The 24,268-nt window shown below is 51.6% G+C and overlaps 1 protein-coding gene across 2 annotated transcripts in view; it reads left to right on the top strand.

Annotated features, from left to right (window-relative positions):
• Vangl2 (VANGL planar cell polarity protein 2) overlaps positions 1-22,531 on the top strand; it is a 28,567-nt gene extending 6,036 nt beyond the window's left edge. For both annotated transcript variants that reach the window (XM_078027187.1, XM_078027188.1), the window contains exons 2-8: positions 8,686-8,946; positions 9,090-9,210; positions 11,842-12,449; positions 13,156-13,292; positions 13,782-13,917; positions 17,660-17,891; positions 18,934-22,531. In XM_078027187.1, coding sequence (XP_077883313.1) covers positions 8,876-8,946; positions 9,090-9,210; positions 11,842-12,449; positions 13,156-13,292; positions 13,782-13,917; positions 17,660-17,891; positions 18,934-19,194 — 1,566 coding nt within the window. In that variant the 5' untranslated portion in view covers positions 8,686-8,875 and the 3' untranslated portion in view covers positions 19,195-22,531. The remainder of the gene's footprint in view (positions 1-8,685; positions 8,947-9,089; positions 9,211-11,841; positions 12,450-13,155; positions 13,293-13,781; positions 13,918-17,659; positions 17,892-18,933) is intronic.
• The last annotated feature ends 1,737 nt before the right edge of the window (positions 22,532-24,268 follow it).

Here is a 24,268-nt window from a genome sequence, read left to right as displayed (position 1 = left end):
TGAGTCTGGGGCGGGTTCTGACTTTTTACGGTGAGGGGGCATTGGCAGGTGCTGAGCCTTAGGTGCGAATGCAGTGACTTAAAAAACAGCCGAGTGTGAACAGAAACGCATGTGAACAGAAATGTGTCTCCTGTCACCTGCTTTTCTCCAGGAATGGAAGCGGCAGATACAAGGGATGGGGGAGTTGGATCCTCAGAAAGAGGGAGAGGTAGGAGGGAGAGGGTGGAGGCTGGTGGGGTGGGGGCCTTTTGGCTGGCTCAGTTTTCCTAGATAAGACCGGCTGATTTGTCAGGTCTGAGGCTGGGCTCAGCTGGCCTGCCACCCTGGTCCCAGGTGGCACTGTCCCTCCCCGGGGCTCACTTAGCAGCCCAGCCTTTGCTGACTGTCCCAGACATCTCAACCCTCCCGTGCACACCCAGCCTGGTTGGCTAGCTTCCCCTTCCTAAATAGCAGCTCTCCACCTCCGTGTGCCTGGGGCAGGGGCTGGGTAAGCAGACTTTGAAGGTCTCTTGGGGTCAGGGTCATCTGGGGCCTGCCTGGCTGTGGAGAGGAGGGAGGGGGACATTCTGTTTGGAGTGCACAGAAAGTTGGCCTGTGGGTCAGCTGTGGGGACACCTGAGGCCCCTCTTGTCCTTCTGGGATCTTCGCAGCTCACCTGGTGGGCGGGAGGGGCCGTTCTCCGTCCCAGTCTGGGAGGAAGCCAAGCCCAGTGGGAGGGGACTGTGGGGCCTGCCCGCAGGTGGAAATTAAGTAGAGCATCCGGGCCTCTGGGAGCCCTGGTTGACTTCACACCAGCTCCTCGTCCTTTCTCCCCCCTGGACCTACCTGGGACAGATGCCAGAGGGATTACTCACCCTTTCTCCTGCCCCAGCCCCCACCATCTTCCCTTCAAGACCCACTAGGAAGAGTCCCATCAGGGAGGCCGGGGAATGGACACGCTGTGGGGTGTGTGTGTGTGTGTGTGTGTGTGTGTGTATGTGTGTGTGTGTTTGCGCTGCTTTGTGGGGAGGGACCTTCGGAAAGCTGGGTTGGGGGCAGGGGTGCCCGGGGAGACAATGAGCAGGTCTCTACAGAACCTGCCTAGCCTGGGTGGGTGGAGCTGGGTGGGGCTGGCAGGAGCCTGTCCAGGTTTTAGAGGGGGAATAGCGCGTAGGTGTGCGTGTGCCTGTGCGTGTGTGTGTGTGTGTGTGTGTGTGTGTGTGATGTGTCGGCGTGTCTGTGGATTTGGAGGGTACCCAACTTCACCCCCTGCCTTAGACAGATGGAAATTAAGGAGTAGATAGAGAGGGCCTGGGCTCTGTCTCCCCCAGCTCCTCTCCAATTAGCATCAAGCTCAGGTATCCTGGCAGGAGTCCCGTCTGGGGGCCCCTCCCCTGGGGTCGGGTGGTGAGAAGCTGCTCTGGAAGCTCTGATGCCCGCCTGACCCCCGTGGGCCCCTCCCTTGCTGCTCAGCTCAGAGAGGAGAAGCATCCTGCCCTCAGCCCCGGGCGGTGGGGTTGGTGAGCTCACGTCTGGGCTGAGCCGGGAGGATGCCTGGTTACCTGTGCGGGGTGGGGCGCCTGGTGCCACCTTGGCTCCCTGGTTTTGCTCTTTCTTACATTGAGATCCGGTTGTTCTCTCTGGCTCCCGGGACCTGTCACCCAAGGTCACTGAGTCCTTTTTCAGGATACAAGAATGAGGGTAGTGGAAGATCTCAGTCCCATTTTTAGTTTGGAGCTTGGGTTCTTTTTGGTCCTTGCTTATTCTGTGCTTTAATTCTTTTTTTTTTTTTTTAACAACTTTTATTTATTTATTTTTATGTGGTGCTGAGAATCGAACCCAGTGCCTCACACATAGGAGGCATGCGCTCTACCACTGAGCCACAACGCAGCCTCCTGTGGTAGGGGAAACCCAGCAAGGGCCTCTTGGGATCGGTGGCTTGTGCACGTCCCAGGCTGGATAGGGATGAATGGAGGAGCAACATCATTCGTTCAGTTGGATGGCTGGGTGCAGAATCCACCCTTTTGGAGGGTCGGGACTCTTTGGTGCTGGCTGTCTTGGTTTAGTCTTACCTGGCCCCTGACCCTCTGTCACTGGTGAGAAGAGGACATAGGGGAGGAGTCAGCAAATCCTCCCCTCTCTGGCTTTCTTAGAGAACCAGAGTCTAGAAGAATCTCGTGGAGGAACCTGGCCCCACACCAAGGGGAGCACACCTCAGAGTCAATGGTGTCAGTAAGGTTGTTCCCAACAATAACAGGAGGCCCCAGTGGGCTGTGTGTCAGTGGTGACCCCGGGTTTGTCACTGTTTTTCCCCCCCTCTGGGCTCTACTTTTTATCTGTCAAACCTGGGGCTGGATTTGAGTCCTTTTTCATCTGGAATCTGTTGAGGAATGGGTGGGTCAATCCTCGTGGAGGGAGAGACGGGGGAACTGTGTGGGCCTCGGCAGAGCTTGGGGTGCCTTCCTGTCCTCTGGAAGCCACAGTGGGTGTCTGTGTTTTCACCCCAGACCACCAACCCGAGTCCCTTACCGTCACCCAGCGGGGCTGCCTGGACCGAGCACATCTGTGGAACTTGGAATAGTGTGGCAAAGAGGAAAGACCGAGCCAGGACCCTGGAGTGAGACCACTCACTTCTGAATCTCCGTGTGCCTCATGCCAGCTCGCCTTGAGACCTGGCGGGGTGCTCTACCTCTGGGCAGTGTCTAGCCCTCTGGATTCTGAGCTGAGAGGTTCGACACCTGGCTCGGTTCTTGCCCACTGCACTCCCCTCCAGATGGGCATGCCCAGTTCCAGTGGAACTTTCATTGGTATCCTTAGACACTGGGGAGCTGTGAACCTGCCCACCCCTGGGCTATAGTGGGGAAAGGAATGCAAGATGTATGTAGTGAAACCCCGGCTCTTCTGTACCATCAGAGGCCTTAAATGGGCAAGGGTGCTCATGCCCTCCTGAGGAGGGTTCTGAAGAGGTCATAGTGCCCCTTTTCCGGTGTTCAGGCAGGACCACCTTTCCCTCGTCCCTGACTGTGGAGAGGAAAATGGGCCTACAAAGAGATCTTCCCCTGCCAGAGGAGAACCTTTGGCTTCTTGTCCTCTTTCCTAGCCTGTTCTCTTCTCTCTGGCCAAAGTCTTATCTTTTTTTTGTGTGTGTGTGTGCGCGCAGTCCTGGGGGTTAAACCCTGGGGTACTCTATCACTGAGCTATACTAGACCCCCAGCCCTTTTTATTTTTTATTGTGAGACAGAGTGTTGCTAAGTTGCTCGGGCTTGCCTTGGACGTCTGATCCTCCTGCTTGAGCCTCCCAGTTGTTGTTGGGATTACAGGTGTGCACCCCCGCACCCAGCACGCCTTTGTGTTTCTGAAGAACCTTTTCTCTGACTTTGGATTTCTAGGTTGGAAGTTATTTTCTTTTAGCACATTTACAATATTATTCTATCACCTATGACTCCCCCCCCCCCACTGGGGATTTAACTCAGCAGCACTTTATCGCTGAGCTCCATCCCCAGCCCTTTTTATCTTATTTTTTATTTTGAGCTAGGGTCTCCCTGAGTCACCCAGGCTGGCCTTGAGCTTGCGATCCTCTCGCCTCGGCCTCTCCAGTTGCTGGGATTACAGGTGCGTCCGTCACTCCCAGCTGGCCAGCATCTTTTCTAAAACCCAGGCACTTCGGCCCTGCTGGCCTGGAACTTCCAGCTCGTCCTTGATGCGGGGAGGGAGGGAGAGCAGCCAGTGGTTTTTTTAGGTGCAGTTTGTGTTCTGACCCTTCCCTACCCTGTCCTCTCGGCCAGGTCACCCTGGTTCCATAGTGCTTTCTCCTAGCCTGTCTGCACCGTATTCTGCCTCCCCCCCCCCCCCCCCCGTAGCTGGGACTAGGCTGTGGGTGTGCCAGGACTAGAGCAGTGGCCAAAGAGGGTGACCACAGCCACTGGGACCTGGCCATCCATCCTCGACCTGGTCATTTGTCCTCTGCACACGCCGTGCTCAGGTGCTGTGTGTTCATTTAGTGCCTGTCTACCTGAGCTGCCCTTGTGAATGAGGGGACAGAGAAGGGTCAGACATCCTCACGTGTGTTTTGGCCGCTCCCCTCCCCCCAATCCCCCCCCCCAACCTTCCCCCCCCCCCCCCAGGGCCTTGCTCCCTCTGCCTCTTGCCAGGTTTTGAGCGCATTTTATCCAGAGGCCTCCAATTGTTTCCCAGAGAAACCCGACCCAGAGTTGAGACAAAAGCTGGGGCTGCCTGAGGAGAAGCCCCATTCTCTCCCCCTCTGTCCCTGTTCCCCCACCTTCATCACCTCCCTCGCTTTGGATGCTGGGTATGGGTTCCAGGACCCAGCTGCCATCACCTAGGCAACAGGGGGCTTTGGTTGCCATGGTGATCAATGTGGGAGAAGCTGGGCAGCCGGGACAAAAGCCCCCACATTCCCCCCAGTGCCCCCCCCCCATTCCCCTGGGATGATACTGAGACACATTCCATTAATTTCATTTCTGAAAGGCCTTTGGAGGGAGAAGGGTCTCCTTTTTGTGTGCTGGGCTCTCTTGGCTCTCTCCTCTCTGGCCTCTTTTTAACCCCAGATAATCCATGGCTGGCTTGAGCGGGGCCTGAGTGCGCATTTTGTGTCTTGGGAGTGGGGGGTGAGGTGAGAAGCAAGGGGAGGGATTTCTTTTTACAGCCTCCCACCCCCAGCCCGGGGCGGCTCCCCACCCCGCGCCAAGTCGGGACTTCTCTCCCGCTCTCTCCTCCCGAGCTCTCTCTCTAGTCCCTCTGACATTTCCACTTGTTGATCTCATCCAGCGGTCCCCTCCCCCACTCTCTTCCCTGGGAACATTGCCCACCCGGGAGACCCTCCAAACCTCTGATTCCAGAGACTGATTAAATAAAGGGAACCTCTGCCCTTCCCTTTGCTCACCTCCCATCCTATCCCCGCCTCTCCGATGCTCTAGTGGGTTAGTTCTCCAGAAAGGCCAGCAGGCCAGGGTCTCAGAAGTTGGGTTCGTTTTTTTGGTTGGGTTGGCCGGCTAAGGATGCAGGATTTGTGTTGGGTCTTGAATAAGTAGCTGGGGAGGAAGGTAGAGAGCTGCAGGCTGAGCGACTCAGAACAAAGAGCTGGGAGGGCACTGGCACCCTTGTCTGGCTTGAAGTTTATCTGCAGGGGAAACACGGTGGCATCAACTTACCTCTGGGTGTGTTTGAAGTGGCGGTTCTGGTTGGGGTGTGTGCATGTGTGTGATTTCTTTATTTGGTCGTACAAATAGCAAGATTTATTTATACCACTCCTTTCCCTGGTTTCAGAGAAAGTGTCTGGGGATTGGAGTTGAAGTGATCCTGGAGCTTGAGTGTTTTTTTTTTTTTTTGTACTGGGAACTGAACCCAGTGTTGCTTTACCATTGAACTACATCCCTACTCCTCTTTATTTTATATTTTGAGACAGTGTCTTGCTAAGTTGCCCAGGCTGGCCTTGAACTTTCGATCCTCTTGCCTTAGTCATTGGTCTTACTGGCTTGCACTACTGCCGGGCCAGAGTTAGAGCTTTTAAATTGCTTAACTGACTGCTAGCTACACAGTTTATGAAACTACTTATTTTGTCCCTGTGAGTCTTTTAATTTTTTTTTTAATATTTATTTTTTAGTTTTAAGTGGACACAATATCTTTATTTTACATTTATGTGGTGCTGAGGATCGATCTCAGTGCCTCGTGCATGCTAGGTGAGCACTCTACCACTGAGCCACACCCTCAGCCCCTCGCCCTGAAGTAGGTGTCATCCATTACCTTCTCTGTTTTACCACTGAGGCTACCAAGCACAGAGAAGTTAAGTAACTTGCTCATAATCACACAACTAGTCAGTGGGAGAGTTAGGTTTTGACCCCAAATCTTTGCAAAACCCTTTTTCCTGTGAGCTCTGGCAGACAAGGGTATTCAGAGTGAGGGTGAATAGATGGAGGGTGGGGGGTCTAGTGTCTATCTGAACTATTAATCCTTTTCCTCTCTACTTTGCCATCCTCAATCCACTTATCGTCTTTGAGCCTCCTGGCAAAGTTCAGTTTTTAAGAGGACTAGAAAGAATGGGCTGAACCACATCAAAAGTGGTGCAGGTGAGCCGTCTAAACCGGTAGAATGGGTTCTCAGGAGAGAGGAGCCCAACATGTAATTTGTAGACAGCGGGATAAACGTGGGCCCTATCTGTGGCAAAGGGTTTTAGAGAGGTTCAGAGTTTGCTTGAGGTGTTATGTCTTTGTCTCCTAAATATGTCCCTGTCACGCACTGGCTTTGACATGGGAATATTGTCAAGCATCACTAGCCTCCGGATTACCTCCACATAACTCTGGGAGGAGGATGAATGACTGGATTTCACACTGACTTTATCTCCCTGTAGTCACAGTTTCCCTGACAGTGGGCAGGCATATTCCTTTACTGCATGGTATCAGTTACTTTCTCATTTTCAGGTTGCTGATGGCCTAGAGTAGCTGGAGAAAAGCTAGCTATACAGAGTAAATCCGCTTTAGCTCTTAATTGGTTTCTCAGCCGCATTTGACCTGGTTGACTTTGTTCCCCCCTTGAAACCTTCTTGGGTTCTTGGCTTCCCTGAGACCCCACTCTTCCAGCTCCTCTGGTCTGGTCTTCTCAGCCCCTTTTCTTCCGGACACATGTGCAGTTTGGAGTTCTCTGGGCCCTTACGCGGTCCTCTCTGTGAGGGACTCTCTTTCTTCTGGTGGCTCTGCGCGTGGTCTGTGCCTCTAGCTCAGACTGTCCTCAGAGTCCAGCTTCTCTTCTGCTCAGCTGCCTTGCAGCCATGAGCTTTGCATGTGGGGAACAGCTTACCTCCCTCCTCCCCAGACTGGCTTGCTTTTTACTCTTTCCTCCAAGATTTGTGGCATGATCGTCTTCTCCTGTGCTCAGGCCAGGAGTTCTTGATTCTCCCTCTCTGTCATCCGGTCCTTCCTCAGGTCCTGTGGATTCCATCACCAGCCTGTGTCTCAGACGTGACATTTGTCCCTCTTTGGTGCTTTACCCGTGGCCCAGTCTTCACTCCCACGGTACCTCCTTACTGATCTCCCTATTTCTACTTTTCCCTCTTTCCAGTCCCTGTCTGCAGAGCTTCCTGTTGCCTTAGAGTAAACCTGGGCTCTCCACTTGGCTGTCCGGCCTCCATAACCCTCTCCTGAGGTCCGCTCTGGCTCCATTGGCCTCTTTTGTTCTTTAAATGCACATAGCTCTTCCCTGACTTCGGGATTCCTACCCGGGATTCCTCTGCCCTGTGCTCTTTCCCTTCCTCCTTTTACTCCTCGGGCAAGAGCTCTACCCCTGAACTACACCCCCAACCCTTTAAAAAATTTTAATTTTGAGACAGGTCTGAGTTGCCTAGGCTGGCCTCAACCTTGTGATCCTTCCGCCTTCGCCTCCAGAGAGCCTGGGATGACGGGTCTTCTCGGTTTAAAGTAGCTCCATGTAGTTGTCTCTCTTCTTTTCCTCCCAATATCTGATATGGTGGCTTACGTTGACCTGCTTACTTGGGTAGGGCACTTCTTATCCCTAGACCGTGAGCTCAGGCTCTGTTAGACCACTGTATATCCCGGGCCTAGCAAAGTATATAGTTCATATATAGCATACAGAAGGTGCTTAAAACAGGTTTGGTGAATCAGTGGATGAAGAAAGGAAATAAGTGCTCGCGGAGGAGGTTGACTGTTAACTAGGGTCAGTTAGGAAAGACACCATTGGGGGCTGGGGTAGCTGGGGCTCTGGCGAGTGCGTTGAGGATGATGAGTAGGACTTGGGGAAGAGTGGAGGAATGGTAACCCCTTCCTGCAGAGTTAGAAGGTGAAGTTCAGGTGGAGAGTCTACCCCTCAGCCCGTAAATGGACAGATAAACTTACATCTTGCCTATTCCAGGACTTTGGGCTTTTGGAAAATGGTTTCTACTTGTTTTTTCTTTTTCTTTTTTTGGTTAGGAGACTTAAACCTAGGGCCTAACACACGCTGGGCAGGTGTTGTACCATTGAGCTATACCTCCAGCCCCTCTACGTGTCTTTGACTCCCACCCCTCATGGTACCTGGTGATGACTCCCCCCCAACACACACACACACACACACACACACACACACACAGCCTCAAGGAGAGCGCTCAGCCTGTGCTGGAGAGTAACTGTACCTTTGAAGTAGGTGCTGCTGCTACTAAGAGCAACAGCCGTAGACAGTCCCTTGTGGACTTAGAAATTGTGAGTAGGGCAAGGAGGAGGGAGAGGCCCGGGGTAGCCTCTCTATAGACGCCAGTTCCTTTTTCCTTTCTTTTGTTTCTGTTTTCTTGTTTCGGTTCTGGGGATTAAACTCAGGGGTTTTTCTCCCACTGAGCCACATCCCCAGCCTTTTATTTTTGAGACAGGGTCTTGCTAAATTGCTGAGGTTCTTGCTAAGTTCCACAGGCCGGCCTTGACTCTGCAATCCTCCTGTGTCAGCCTCCTGAGTTGCAGACTAGTGCCACTGCATCCGGCTCCCTTGCTGCTGGCATTTCCCCCCAACCCTGAGCCTGGCACAGTTGCGGGTGGGGGGCTCTTCCTGGCAGGCAGGGCAGGAGGAACTGAGCTTGTTGGATGGAGCTGGAACGTGGGGGGGAGTATCCTGGGCCATTGCTAGGCTAATCCGAGCTTCCTGTGGCTGCCCTTTGGGGATGGTCTTGCTCTCCGTCCTGACCCACTAACCTGCTGTTCCCCTCTTCAGGAGCGCCGCTTGATTTTCTCTGAGAAAAGCCCACCCTTCCAGCAAAATAGAGTCCCTCAGGGTGACGGTTGACTTCCTAAAGGTGCCTCTTGGCCTGAAGAAGCCGGTGCTGAAGGAGGTGGCTGTGGGGCCCCCCAAAAGGCCCCAGCCCGCGGCCCTGGAGCGCTACAAGGCGCGGCGTTCCGACGCCATGGACACCGAGTCCCAGTACTCGGGCTACTCCTACAAGTCGGGCCACTCCCGCAGCTCCCGCAAGCACAGGTGGGTATGCGCACGGGAGTGACTCGGTGGTGGAGGGAGGGCTGGGGCCATTGAGAGGTGGGCACGTGCCAGTGTGGGGGCGTGCTGGTAAGAAGCGGACCCTCTTGACTTTCTGTGCCTGTAACTCTGGCTTCCTGCTGTAGGGACCGCCGGGACCGACACCGCTCGAAGAGCCGAGATGGGAGCCGTGGGGACAAGTCGGTCACCATCCAGGCTCCAGGAGAGCCCTTGCTGGACAATGAGTCCACGCGGGGCGATGAACGGGTGAGCATCAGGGAGATGAAGCGGTCCAGTCTGCATGTTTTCAGGTTGCCCCTTGGAGAAACAAGAGGTTCTAGCAGGCTCTACCAGAAACCCGGTGTCTTCAGACAGAGGCCGAGTCAGGAAGGCTCTCTTGTTATACTTCTGTGGCTTAGTGTCCCAAGGTAGGACTGTTGCAGTAGAATTGAGGAAACTGGAGTGGAAATCCTTTGGAGGCAGTGGCCTCTTTTGTATCTTGAGAGACAGGAATGACCTGGCTGGGTGATGGGGACTGCCTCTTGGGCTCCTTTGGAACTGATGCCAGCCACTTAAGCTGGTTGGAGTCTAGATTAGGAGAGTGTTGGTGGAGGGTGGCCCTGGACAGGGGGTGCTACCTTGGGTTTTCCTTGAGCCTTTAGGTGTCAGACTCCTCTGGTGTCTGTACTCTTGCGCCCTCTGGTGTCAGCTTGCTGCTCAGGATCACCTAGGTCCTGGGGAGTGGAGGTGTGGTCCGAAAGCGGGAGGGAGAAGTGAGGCTGAGTGGATGAGCCAGGGAAGAGAGTTCCACAGGACAGGGTGAGCACTTGCCCTTGTCCTAACCACGGTGGCCTACTGTGCCCCTCTGTAGGGAGCACAGAGGGCGAAACCCAGCCCTGGCGTACAACAGGGGCAGGATTTGAGATGACAGGTGCAGTTTCTTAGGTTTCATTCCTCGTGTTCTTTCTTCTGGGGAGCATCTTACAGGGCTGGATACTCCAGCTCCCTGTTCCTTAGAAGAAATCTCTATGGCTGACATTGGAAATTCCTGGGTCTTGGGAGCAGATCAGTATCTGAAGAAAATATACTTTCTCCCTCTTTCCCAGTGCCTTCTCCCTAGGACTTGGCTTCCTGGGTTCTTAAAGTGACCCTGAGACATGATCTGGGTCATGTCTGTTATTGAAGAGGAGTTCCCAAGCCCTTGGTCCTCGAGAAGGAAGGCAGCATGTTTAGGGGTCATTGGGTCAGGAGTAGACCCAGTTCCTTGAGCTGAAAGCAGTCAGTGTGTCCAGATCAGAGTCTTCCCCCATCCTTGGGAGAGGATATTCCTCATTCTCCCTGACCACTGGCCTGCCAGTTGGTCTGCTACATTCCCCACCTCCAGAGGGGAATCCTACGTTCTGAATCCCGTGGGTGTCAGGATCCAGGCGGTCTCAGGAGTGAAGGTTGTGGGCGCTGAAGATCCTGCTGATCTATGGGACGGGCTCCAGTCAGTGCAGAAAAACAGCTTGAGCAGAGCATACTTAGAAGGGCATCTGGGGGCCTTAGCCTGTCTACCCCTGGCTTCCAGGATCAGGCAGTCCATGTGCTATGGGCATTCAGATGGCCCAGCAGAACTTCTCCACAGAGACCTACAGTGACCCCAAGTCTGCACGTGCCCTCCATGCTCTGCCCTGGTCATTCACCACCCCCCTCTTCTCTCTGGTATCTTCTGCACTACTTTTGTCAGGCCACTGTCTTAATCAGAAATCTTCAGTCGCTCCCCGTGCCTGCAGGAGGGCTTGTAGCTTGGAACGACCTTAACAAGCCCCTCCTGCTGCTCTGGGCCTCACCTTCTTGGCCATGCTGTGCTCTGCTCCTATACTTGGGTCCCCAGCTCTTGCTATCCTGGAGGTTCCTGCTCCCCCTCAGCTTCTGCTCGATAGTATGGAAAGCTGCCAAAACTGGAAGGGACTCAGAGACGGGACCTCTACAACTTTAACGTTTGAGAGATTCCCGGGGATCTTGTTAAACGCCAGTTCTGCTTCAGTGGCTGTGGGCTAGGCCTGCAGATCTGCATTTCTAACAAGCTCCCCGGTGATGTCCACACTTCCAGTCCACAGAGCACATTCTGAGAGCCGACCCTTAGAGATCAGTGAGTTCCAAGATTCTCAATCTCTGATGAACATTAGAATTATCTGGGGAGCTTTTTATAAAAAAAAAATTGACAAGCACATTTCACCCTGCTCTAATTGGTATCTTTTCCAAGCTCCCTGGGTGATTCTAATGGGTACAGCTGGGGCTGGGAACCGCAGACCCACTTTTATTTAATTCAGTCCAACATTTTCATGTCACCCACTGCCAGGGATCACTTCAGGTCCCATCATTCCTTGGAAGCCTGACTGTTTTGCTTGGCGAGTCTGGCCTTAAATCCATGTCTCTGCCTGAGCAGCTCCCTTGACATTCGTCCCGGGCCTCATGCTCTGAGGGTCTCTGCTGCATGGACAGTGTTTCTCTCCCACTGATTGGTGTACAGCTCCCCAAGAGCCCAGCCCTTAGAGTTCAGTGTCTGCGGAAGCCAGCCTTGGCTGCACAGGAGAGCTCAGTGAATACTTTGTAGGGATTGAACCGAGGGGCCACTGAGTTACATCCAGAGCTCTTTTTATTTTTTTGAGTCAGGGTCTCACTAAATTTCCTGGACTGGCCTTTTACTTGCTACCCTCCTGCCTCAGCCTCCCGAGTATCTGGGATCATGAGTGTCCCTGCCCAGATGACAGTTGCATCCTTATCAGTTTCCCTCTCTTCTTTCTGCCTCTCCTTTCCCATGTGTTGCTGACTCTGCTCCGTCTCCTCTTTTCCCTTCTCCACCTCCTCTCCCTGTCCTTCAATCCACCTCGTGCTGCCCGCTCCTGTCTACAGGACGACAACTGGGGAGAAACCACCACGGTAGTCACGGGTACCTCTGAGCACAGCATCTCCCACGATGACCTCACACGAATCGCCAAGGACATGGAGGACAGTGTTCCACTGGACTGCTCCCGTCACCTGGGTGTGGCTGCAGGGGCCACGCTGGCGCTGCTCTCCTTCCTCACCCCGCTGGCTTTCCTGCTGCTACCCCCACTGCTGTGGCGGGATGAGCTGGAGCCGTGCGGGACGGCCTGCGAGGGCCTCTTCATTTCAGTGGCCTTCAAGCTGCTCATCCTGCTGCTGGGCAGCTGGGCTCTGTTCTTCCGCCGGCCCAAGGCCTCGCTGCCCCGGGTCTTCGTGCTGCGCGCCCTGCTCATGGTGCTCGTCTTCCTGCTCGTGGTCTCCTACTGGCTCTTCTACGGCGTGCGCATCCTGGATGCCCGGGAGCGCAGCTACCAGGGCGTGGTGCAGTTCGCGGTGTCCCTGGTGGACGCCCTGCTCTTCGTGCACTATTTGGCCGTGGTCCTGCTGGAGCTGCGGCAGCTCCAGCCCCAGTTTACGCTCAAGGTCGTGCGCTCCACCGACGGGGCCAGCCGCTTCTACAACGTTGGCCATCTCAGGTACGAGTGCTTGGGAGTAGGCGAGACGTGCACACGGAGGAAGGAGGGTGCGGAAGGAGAGGGTTTCAGGGGTGGTGGTGGGGAGGCCAGAAGTGATGGGTTGGCAGGGCTAGGTGGAAGGTGTTGAGTACTCTTGCGCGTAGTAGGTTTTCAACATGTTTGTTGCTGAATGGGAAGGTCATGTGCAGTGCTGTAGGCAAGGTGCCAGGGATAGTCACTGAGTTGGGACCAATCAGGCAATGGGAGATGAGGAATCTTAGGGGAGGATCCATGCAGGGCACATCCCCTGGGGCATGAACATCACCTTTCCTAGAGGCACAAGAAGAGGAAGAGAGATGGAGGTTAAGTGGGAGGATAAGTCATCTCCCACCGGATTTATTGGTAGGGTGCTCCCCGTGCCCCTAGGCAGTAGAGTGTCAGAACCTCCTTGGGAAGATGCAGGAGGAAGCCGAGGGCACCCTTCGCTGGGAACTCAGGCCCAGCGCCCTTTCTCCCCCAAGCTTCAGCATGGCAGGGAGGAGCGAGTGACCCAGCTCTGGGAATGGTTGGGAGCCTGGTAAGTAGACGTCAGGCTTGAGCCAGGCTTCCTGGAAGCAGCTTGTCTCCGTCGTGTCCCCTCCTGCCCTGCCAACCTGCCCTGATGTGTGCCTTTCCCTGTACCCCTGTCTGCCCCTTCTCCCTCCCCGCCCTGCCCTCTCCCCCACAGCATCCAGCGCGTGGCAGTGTGGATCCTGGAGAAGTATTACCATGACTTCCCTGTCTACAACCCTGCCCTCCTCAACCTGCCCAAGTCCGTCCTGGCCAAGAAAGTGTCTGGCTTCAAGGTGTATTCTCTCGGAGAGGGTGAGCGGCCCTGCTCCTCCGCCCCTCCCGGCCTCTTCTAAGCAGGACTCCACGTGGCTTCCTCTCTCTCTCTCTCTCTCTCTCTCTCACGCCTTTCTCCTTCCCTTTTCCTTTCTCCAGCCCATGTCCCAGCCCCTTCTGTCCTGTCATTTTCCTTGACTTCAGGTGGCTGGTCCTAGTTGCTGATTCTACTTGCTCCCGCTTTATGCTACGGTGTGTCTCCCCAATCTGCCTCCCCTGTGTCTGCTTATCGGCTCTGGTCTCAGCCCTTTGGCTCACCTGAGCCCAGGAGGCACATGGGCAGGACTTCTGCCCTTCCGGTGCCTTCCTGGTTGCTTTTCCCCAGCCTCTCCAGAGGAAATGGGTGGTATTGCTGGGTGGGGGGAAGAGCTTCCTCCAAACACAACGGGCTGCGTCTCCAGAGCTCCTGGAGTGGGGAAAGAGGCCACACTCTGATGTGACCGTCGTCTCTGTCCTGATCCTGTGCAGAAAACAGCACCAACAACTCCACAGGCCAGTCTCGGGCTGCGATCGCAGCGGCGGCCCGGCGGCGGGACAACAGCCACAATGAGTACTACTACGAAGAAGCTGAACATGAGCGCAGGGTGCGCAAGCGCAGGGCCAGGTGGGTCCCTGGGGGAGAAGAGGGGTGGGGTGGGGTGAAGGGTGGTGTTGACCATGGGGTAAGCTGAGGAGAGGAAGCCCGAGGGACTTCTATGACTATTTGAAATAGGTGAGCAGTGATGATATAGGGGTATGTTTGTCCTTAGTGCTGCTCTAACAGGTTACCATAAACTAGCAACTAAAAGCAGCCTGTTTATCATCTCCTGTTCCGTGCGTCAGGTTCAGGCTTGCTGGACCATCTTCTTAGGTCTCAAGGCTGAAATCAAACCTCACCCTGAGCCTAGGCTTCTCCTCCAAGCTCACTGACTTTTCTTTTCTTGGTAGTACCAGGGCAGCACCCAGGGACACTCTGCCACTGCACTTCATCCCAAGCCCTTTTTAATTTTTATTTTGAGACAGGATCTCTCTAAGTTTCCCAAGGTGGCCTGGAACTTGTGATCCTCCTGCCTCGGCATCCCGAGTAGCTGGAATTACATGCATGTACCACTCCACCCAGTGCTCACTGACTTTGGCAGAATCACCTCCTTTCCAGTGGGAGGAGTCTCGGACTTCTTTTGCCACCAGTGGGAGAAAACCGCTTCTGAAGAACTCATGTGATAAGATCAGGCGGAACAGGATAATCTTATTTTAAAGTTAGCAAACTTGGCCCTTGAATTACATCTGCAAAATGTTCTGAGGTTAAGCGGGGTGTGGTGATGCCTGCCTGTAATCCAGTGACTCAGGAGGCTAAGGCAGGAGGATCAAAGTTTGAGGCCAGCCTGGGCAACGTGGTACCACCCTATCAAAATAAAAAATAAAAGAGTTGGGGATGTAGTTCTGTGGTAGAGTGCTCCTGGATTTAACCTCCATTCTTGAAAAAAAAAAATACTGAGATGATTGAATAATGAGGGAGTGGAACTCCGGGGAGCATTTTTGCATTTTGCCTACTACAGTGGGGTAGTGACTTCTAAAGATGTGAACCTTATCTGAAACAGCAGGCTGCCTACGATTCTATCAATAGATCTTGAAGGCTTAACAGATGGGGCTTTTTTGTCTGCAAAAATAAGGTTCTTGTGTCTATATTTTGGTAAACTCTTTTTTTTTTTTTTGGTGGTGCTGGGGATCGAATCTAAGCTCTTGTACCTGCTAGGCAAACTCTATTACTGAGACACTTCCCCAGCCTGGTACATTTTTACATGCTATCCTCACCTGTCCCTTTTCCCTAATGTGAACTTCAGTCATGCCTGAAGAAACTTTCTCTCTGCCTCCTGCCGTCAGGTCCCAGCTGGGTCTGTTGTTGGGATTTCGTGGGGGAGGAGCAGAGAGCCTGGGACCATTCATTCTACCCTCCATCCCTTCTCCCACATCATCTCCAGACTTCAAGAAGGGGAGGCAGCCCTTGCTCTGTCCTTACAAATGAAGCTGGTGTCCCCTGGGGTAGAACAAAGATCCACCAACTCCATTCCTCTGACGTTCCTACATGCGTTCGGTTGTCTCAGAAATGGCCCTCCTAGGGTCATTTCTAGGAGAGGGAGGGGCAAGTGCTGGGGAGTGATATTGGCCAAATTATATTGTTATACTGTTTGCATGGACGAATATGGAACTACCGATGCCATCATTAGGTACAACTAGAATGCACCTATTAAAAGACGGGTCGGGGGAGGAACGGCCCTTCTTCGACCCCTTTGCCTTCCGCCCCGACTAGGGTCTTTGGATCTCATGTGCTGCCACCACCCTTCTTGGCACACAGGGGCCCTTTTCTTCTCCCATTACCTTGCTTGGAACCGAGAGACAGCTTTTTGCTTTGCGTTCCTGAGATAGAGATGTTCTTTTAAAAAAGAACTTGCTGAAGAACTCCGGGAAAGCAAAGAAGCAGCAGAAATTGTAGGTCTGCACAGTGTGCACGTACCTAGCCTAGGGTCCAGCCTCGGCTCATTGAAGGTTCCGGGTCCCTGGGTTCTGGTGACTGGGCCATAGGCCTCCTTTCCTTGTCCTGCTCTTAGGCCACATGGGTGTTTATTGTTTTTGTGGACTTCAGAAAATTGTATTACTTAGCCTTTTTAGCTTTGAACATGTTGTCATCTTAGGTTTCTTTACAGTCCTTTCTTCTAGTTTCCTTCTTCCCTAATCCCTGTCCTCCGTCTCTCCATGGTAGGCACTCACTAGTGTGTCTGATTTCCTTAAAACCTGTATATATTCTGTAAACTTGATCTTTGTATGCTTTTTGTATAAATTGACTTTCCCCCCGCTTCTCCTTTTAACACTATAGTTTTGAGACTTATCCATTATTGGCTATACACCCCGTTTGTTGCATAGTGTTTTGTAGAATTTTCCCAATGTACTACACAAAATTTGGATTATAGTCCTTTTCTGTTTTGACAGAGTGTGCCACGCGACTAGCGCTGACTTCATGAAAGAAGTATCAATTCATAAGTAATTGCTAGGGAGTTTTAAATTTAAAGAGACAAGATTCTCATTACCTTTAATACCTGTTCCGGGATGGCTTCTCCTGGCTCCCGCCTCCAGCCACCTAATGTGGTGGCGAGGTTTACAGAAGAGGCTAGTGAGAGAGGGAGAGCACGCCAGGGAGTGGGCTTTTATTGGGGAACAAAAAATTCCAGGGAAAATCCCATCCAATGAAGGTTAAGGGGGGCAGCATCCCAAGGTCAGGGGCAACGATTGGGTCTTCAGGTCAGTGGCCAGACATGCCTCTGCACGGACAAGCCCTCGGACCTGGAGAAGGGTGGGGAAGGCTCTACTACAGCTGTGTCTAAGCGCCTCTCACCCAGCCAGGGAGGTGACTCAATTCACGTGCGAGGATGGCCTCCCACAACAGAGAAATAGTATCTTACTTAATTTTCATCTTTCTGAGCCAGTACCTTCTTTATGTATATTTTAATCTCTCAGGCCTCTTGTGAATTGTCTGTTCATCTCTTTTGCCCATTTTTCTAAAGAGTTCTTGCCTTTTTCTTCTTGATTTATAGCAAATTATTTGCATATTATACATGTCAATCCCTTGTTGTTTTTTAAATGCTGCATACATGCCCCACACCCATCCGAGGTTACTTAATGTTGCCCATGCCATTGTGGCTGAATAGAAATCTGTCATTTTAAATTAGTAATATCAGGCTGGGGATGTGGCTCCAGCGGTAGTGCGCTCGTCTGGCATGCACGGGGCGCTGGGTTCGATCCTCAGCACCACATAAAAATAAAATAAAGATGTTGTGTCCACCGAAAACTAAAAAAAAAAAATAAAATAAAATAAATATTAAAAAATTATCTCTCTTTCTTTAAAAAAAATTAGTAATATCTATTACTTTTTTTTTCTCTTTTGTGGTGCTGAGGATTGAACCCAGGGCCTTGTGCATGCGAAGCAAGCACTCTCCCGACTGAGCCGCATCCCCAGCCCAGTAACATCTGTTACTTTTTGACATGATTAAGTGTGGTGTGTGGAGGGTGGTCCTATTTAGGAAGGCTTTTCCTAGGGTTTGACGGGATGCTTGTTCTTTCCTGTAACATGATTCCTAGTTGTCTCTCTGAGTTTGCCACCAGATTTGTCCTCTGACTCGCTGGGCTGTGGCCCCTGAGCTCTGGTTGCTTCTGGCCCTTGGTGGCAGAAAGCCCCCCATTCCCCAGCCCTGTGGAGCTTGTGCTGCTTCAGGGAGGGCACAAAAGCCTGCCCTTGCTCAGGCCCTGGTGGTTGAAGCAGGTGGAGAGGGCAAAGATGTGAGGCGGGCATCTGGTCTCACCCTCTGGTCCCCCAGGCTCGTGGTAGCCGTGGAGGAGGCCTTCACTCACATCAAGCGACTGCAGGAGGAGGAGCAGAAGAACCCCAGGGAGGTGATGGATCCCCGCGAGGCAGCCCAGGCCATCTTTGCATCCATGGCCCGTGCCATGCAGAAGTACCTTCGGACCACCAAGCAGCAGCCTTACCACACCATGGAGAGTATCCTGCAGCACCTGGAATTCTGCATCACGCACGACATGACCCCCAAGGTGGGCCCGCGGCTCCTAGTGTCCTTCCTCTCTCCCCAGCTTCTGGTCCTCTTTCTGTCCACCTTCACTTTCTTTTGTTGTTGTTCTTTTTTTTTTTTGCAGTATTAGGGATTAAACCCAGGGGTGCTCTATCACCGAGCTCCACTATAGCCCCAGTCCTTTTTACTTTTTATTTTGAGGCAGGGTCTTGCTAAGTTGCTGAGGATAGACTTAAACTTGTGATTCTTCTGCCTCAGTCTCTCATGTTGCTCAGATTGCAAGCATGAGCCCCCACACTCAGCCTCCCTGTATTCCCTTATTTCTCACCTCATTCTACCTCTCTCTCTCTCTCTCTCTCTCTCTCTCTCTCTCTCTCTCTCTCTCTCTCTCTCTCTCCTCTGCCTCCTCCTCCTTATCATCTCTTTTCTCATCCCTACCTCCTCTACCCTGTCTGCATGGAGTAAAGTCCTTAGGTAGATGAAGCAAAGGTGGACTTCAGAACTAATTGGGAGAAGACAGACCCGTTTCTCATTTTTATAAGGACTCTGGAATTTCCAGGTGCAGAGTCCCACCTTTACCCGTGACCCCTTTCACCTCCCCAATGGTCTTTGACCTGTGCTCATTTTCAGCCATTGCCCACCACACAACTCAATTGCCAGTTTCCTAGACTGGCTCTCCCTGAGCTGCTCTTCATCAACAGGGGACTAAAGATGTAACCTGTCCCCTGCTAGCTCCCTCGTAGTGCAGACCTGCTCGGCGCTGATTATACAAGATACATGGGAGGGAGGGAAGGAATAACGAGGGAGGGCTTGTCCAGATCACAGCACAGAGGATGGGGGTCAGGGGACCCAAGTTCAGTCCTGACTCTGTGGAGCCATATCATTTCTATGGGTGCTGTCTTTTTTTATCCATCAATCAATTCTGCTCTGACATTCCAAGATATTAGTTCATATGCAGCGTGAGCCTGGGGACATGCTAGGTGTTTTTGGAAGCTGTGCCCAGGAGATGAAGGACAGTGGGAGGGTGAGACAGATTCCTAGGCAGTCTCTTCTCCCCTCCTCAGGCTTTCCTGGAGCGGTACCTGGCAGCTGGACCCACCATCCAGTACCACAAGGAACGCTGGCTGGCCAAACAGTGGACACTGGTGAGCGAGGAGCCGGTGACCAATGGGCTTAAGGATGGCATCGTTTTCCTCTTAAAACGCCAGGACTTCAGCCTGGTGGTCAGCACTAAGAAGGTGCCCTTCTTCAAACTCTCCGAGGAATTCGTGGATCCCAAGTCACACAAGTTTGTCATGAGGCTGCAATCGGAGACCTCCGTGTGATCATGCAACTGCAGGGGAGTGGGAGACGCGGGGGCTTCTGCGGGGCGGGAGAGGGGCTTGGTTCTCAGGCCCCGCCACGTTCCTGCTGCCCTTTTCCCTCTTGCTCTTGTTTTTTTTACTTGAATTAACTCACCCCTCGCCCTGTCTCCTTCCCTCTTCCTTATTTTGCCCACGTGAACCTGGAGAGATCATCCTGCTGTTAACAGTACCTGGGAACCCCCCTGCCCCCACTTTATATCCCTCCAGGCCCTGCAGGAATCAGTGCCTCATCTCCTCCTTTTCCCTAGATGTTGGTCCCTTCTGAAAGGGCCCAGGCCCTCTTGATGGTCCCTTCCCTTCCCACGCCCCCACTCTCAAGCCCAAGTCCTTCTAGCCGTTCTCTCCAGTGGCCCATGACAGGTTTTTCTCCAGGGGTATGGCTTTGACCCCAGAGAGCCGCAGTGCCAAACTCCTCCAGGGCAGTGGGTATCTCCCCCTGCCCCTTCACCCCACTCATAACAAACCCAGAGAGTTCTCGGGCAGGGAGGCTCCGGCCACAGAGCCCAAGAGTTAGGAGCCTCCCTGTAGCGTGATTTGCTCCCAGCTACCCTCCCCCATCCACATATATTTAGAGCAAGGGAAAACCCCGTCCTTCACCTGGAAGTCTCCACCTGCCAGCTCTGATGGTATGATCTGATGGTAGGATCACACGTGACCACAGGCAGACTGCGGTGGAAGGCCTCTGACCACTTCACCAGGGCCCTGGGGGAAAGTCCAGTGGCCTTAGGATAGATCCTTGAGGTCAGAGAGACACTTGTCACTGACCCCTGCCCTCTCCACCTGCCCTGACCTTCCTTCTGACTCTTCTCAATGAAGGACAGACTCACTGGCAAACAGTCCCTGAGCCACACCGTGGTCTCGACAGATGCTCTGCTTCTCTGCACCAGCCGCCCCAATCCTGCTGACTTCTCTTGGCTCCCGAGACCTGTTGCCTCATCTGTTTTTGGGGGAGGAGCCTGCAGCTCCTCCTTGTTCCCTGCCTTAAGTCCAGTTCTTTGCCTCAGGGGTCTCTTTTCCATGGCCTTCCAGGGTCCCCCCCTCTCCTGTTCTCCTCTGGTTCTCTGGGCACTGTATTGGGGTGAGACACCAGGATTACTGCCTTTTGTGGGTACACAACCCCTCACCCCATTTTGGCTTCCATCACCTTTGCACCAAATCTGAATTCTCTCAACAGTTTAGGTCTCATTGTGAGCAAAATCCACTGGCACCCTAAGGCATATTTTCAGAGTAAATTTGAGCTTATACATGAGATGCCATCAGTGATGTACCAAGGGGGATAGAAGTAGGAAGCGCCCATTTAGATGTCCTTCTAGGATCCACTTCGAGAACTGTTCTTATGGCCGAGTCATGCCCCTGGGCCCATTCTTTAAATAACGCACAATTCTCCCGGATAGGCCCCTCTCTCCCCTGGGAAATTTGCCGGTACTTTCCTTGTAAAGCACATTCTGGGATAAGATGCCCGTTGAGCTCTCGCCTGGGAGGCTTTGTCTCTGTCGTGATGACCTAGTGATTGGATTTTCTCCTGTCCTTTCTGAAAAGGCACATCTCTCTACCTACCATGTAGCTGGTTTGTCAGTCAGTGCTTTTCTTGTCCCTGGTCTCCAGCAGGGGGCCTCTAGATTAGCACTGAGCTGGGGCTGGGGACCTCGGATAGGCCCATGTGAAATATATGCTGTCCTGGGGGGTCCTGGGAGAGGTATCTTATATTTAAAATAAAATCTGGTTTCAGAGGAGTCCCTCTGGGTCACATAAATACCTCACTGTCCTGGAGAACAAGACCCGGATGGTGACTGGGGTCATGGCCTTTGTGGGCAACAGCAGGGTGTATGTCGTGTGGTTTGGGTGCGAGGCTAGGGTGGACGGAAGGAAGTTATTTGTGATCATGGTTGCTGCCCTAAGTTAGGGACAGGGGGAGTGTTTATTTCAAGAACCTGCCATGTTTTTAATCACTGTGATTTTTTCATTCCTTTTTCCTAAAAAACAAAAAAGAGAAACCATTCCTCCCTCCCCCCCACCCCCCAACTCTTTCTCTAAGCACTAAGGGCTGTGACTGAGAATGGTAGTGTTTTGGTCCTTTGCGTCAGAACTGTGGTATCTTTGTCTTTTTTTGGTTATTATTATTAATATTTTTTTTTAAATGTCAGGATGAATTGTCAAGTGTCTGGCTGTGCGTGTGTCCTTCTTCTCCCGTATGGGAATTGTCTTCATGCTGTGAACTGCTGGGGGATGGGCAGCTGGTCCCTGTGCGCAGTTTCCCCCCACCAGGCCGGTCCCACGGTCCCAGGGTCCCACGCTCTCTGGGTTTTCCATTCTTCCTGGGAGGGGGTGTGGGTCCCATGGCTCTCTGGGTTTTCCATTCTTCCTGGGAGGGGGTGTGCCCACGTGGGGCAGCTCTGCTCCATCCCCACAGGGGATGCTGGGATACCTTGCTGGGCATCTCCAGGGCTGTTGTTTCTATGACGACGGGCATCCTGGCTGCTCCCCAGCACACCTACTTGGCCTTCCTTTTCATGGCCTTGGAACGCTTTCTCCCCTCTCCAGCACACCAGGACACTGTGCCTCGGTCCTTCACCTACCTCGCCACTCTGCCACTGTCCCCATTGGTTCCCTACTCCTGAAGTGGTATTTTTGTCTCTCATTTATTCTTGTCTATGTCCCTACAGTCTCTCACTTTCTCCTTGCCATCCCCCTGCATTTCAGCCCTTAATTGTCGGCTTCCCCAGCCCACTCAGCATTCCCATGGCAAACCCTGGTGAAGCACCGGTGGTGAGACATTGGATCCCCGGAAGCTTCTCATCCGAGACATGTTCCCAGGGTTTGTGCTTCTCTTCTCTGCTGGGCCCAGATGAGCTCCCTTTCTTCTTTGTGGTGTGTCTGTCGGTCTGTCTTCTCTCCTCTGCCCTCCCCTTGGGGCAGTATCTGCTGTTGGACTAAGTCCTGGTGTGTGACTGTTGTGATTTTGTTCTCTGCGCAAAAGGAAGGGGCTTCTGGAGTCTCTTTTAAGTGAGATTGTAAATGTAGAATTTTCCACTGTTGGATCTAGATTTTTTCCTTTTTCTTTTCTTTCTTTCTTTCTTTTTTTTTTTTTTTTGGGTTACAGAGCTGAGACATTGTGCATGCATGTAGAAAATTGTAAAATGTAAATTTTTTTTTAATATATAAAAAGCTTTGTTTTTACAGTTTGCAGTGGATCTAAACATTATGGCAATTTTAGGGATTTTTTTCTTAAACATAGGAAACTAAAACTGTATAAAATTTTTTATATATAAAATAAAGACATTTGACTTTTGTGGGGGCATTTTGTTGCTTTTCTTTCTTTTTTTTCCATAGGCATGGGAGCAAAAGAGGGCCCTGGGGCAGAGTGAATATAAATGGATCCTTGTTAGGGAGTGAGTGGGCAGCAGGGGGCAGTATGGGCTCCATATTGCTCCACAGGGCTTCAGCGGTTGAGAGCAATGAGAAAATAAACATTGCTGGTCTGAACCCGGATTTGTAGGAGAGCGAAATGTGAGGACTCCTTTGCCCTGAGGGATGGTTGTCGGGAGCATCTCTCTGGGTGCCTCCTCTGGAGCATGCTTGGTGTCTAGTTGACGGGTAGGAGTAGAGTTTCTAAGATGTCTTCTTTCCAAAACAGAAGATGCCGTAGGAGTTTCAAGGAATAGTTGGTGATTTCATTTGTTAGCAACAGCTTCTCACATTTCATTGTTGAAACTCTCCCCAAAGTTTATGTCATTTTACTTTATTTTACAATTAGAACATTTTCTATTCTTTTCACCTCTTATTGTTCAGAAGATAGCCTTGCATAATATGTGAAATAACATACTATCGCTCAAACTGTTTAAAGGCAAAGCACCTTTGGTGAAGCTGATCCACAGCCCAGAGCTCTCTGCTTATAGGATCTTGCTTCCTGGTTTTACATTAATTTCTGAAAATCAGAAATATATCCCAAAATGTTATAGGTGTTGTAAAAAAACAAAAAACACCTTGTTCAATATTTTAGTTTTAGAAGCATAGTGTGTCTGTGTATATATATATATATATATATATATATATATATATGTAAGTGTGTATATATATATATATATATATATATATAGTTTAGTTCTGGATGAGTATTGAACTCACGGGTCCTCTACCACTGAGCTACATCCTCAACCTTTTTTATTTTTTACTTTGAGACAGGTCTCACTTACTTGCCAAGGCTGACCTTGAACTTGCCATTCTCCTGCCTTAGACTGCCAGACTGTGCCACCATGCCTGGTTATGTTTTCTTTAAGAAATGAAAAACTAAGAAAAGAATGTTACTTAGCCTTATTGGTACATTGAAAAAATGCTGTGATACACTGGGCTTTTACAGCAACAAATTCTTGTCTCAGCCTGAATGTTTTCACTTGTTACTTCTTTTACTGCTGCTCTTCATTCTTTTCCACATTTCATGGTAGAGGATTGGTGTAGTCTTTATTATTTTTATTTTCTTAATACTTAGGTACTGCTTACCATGTACCAGATAATGTCCTCATGGTGTAGCCTTTAAAGCATCGTTAATGTGCAAATCCAGTATCCGTTGATTTCTTAAAAGGCATTCTACCCTGACAGATAGCCCAGAGGTTTTGTTCTCACAAATACTCTAGCCATAAAAAAAAAATCGATAGAGCGTAAATGAATCCAACTAATAGGAGAAAAAAATCTGTTGAGTTTTGGAATTTTTTTATTAGATGGGTCCAGGATTGTGAAACTTAAACCTCCTACTGTAAGCAGGAAGCTGAATGTGAGTCCTTCCGGGTTATATTGTCCATTTACTCTGTAGGTCCAGAAAGCTACTGACCTCTGAGGCCCATATTTATCAGTCATAGAGCCAATGCTTGAAGGTTCAACAATAAAATATCATAAATTATTCCTCTGGTGATGAGGAAGTAAGACACCCCTCACCAGAGTGTACAGTACCGTTGCATGTGGCTGACAACTTCAGGTTGGGACATCTGAGCCTGAGAGTGAAACTTGTTACATTTTCATGTTGATGGTGTCAGGATTCTAT

Source organism: Ictidomys tridecemlineatus, chromosome 11 (genome assembly GCF_052094955.1).
Source record: "Ictidomys tridecemlineatus isolate mIctTri1 chromosome 11, mIctTri1.hap1, whole genome shotgun sequence".
In the NCBI taxonomy this organism is placed as follows: domain Eukaryota; kingdom Metazoa; phylum Chordata; class Mammalia; order Rodentia; family Sciuridae; genus Ictidomys; species Ictidomys tridecemlineatus.
Note: the sequence above shows the minus strand (reverse complement) of the source record. Positions and strands in the feature narration are given on the sequence as shown.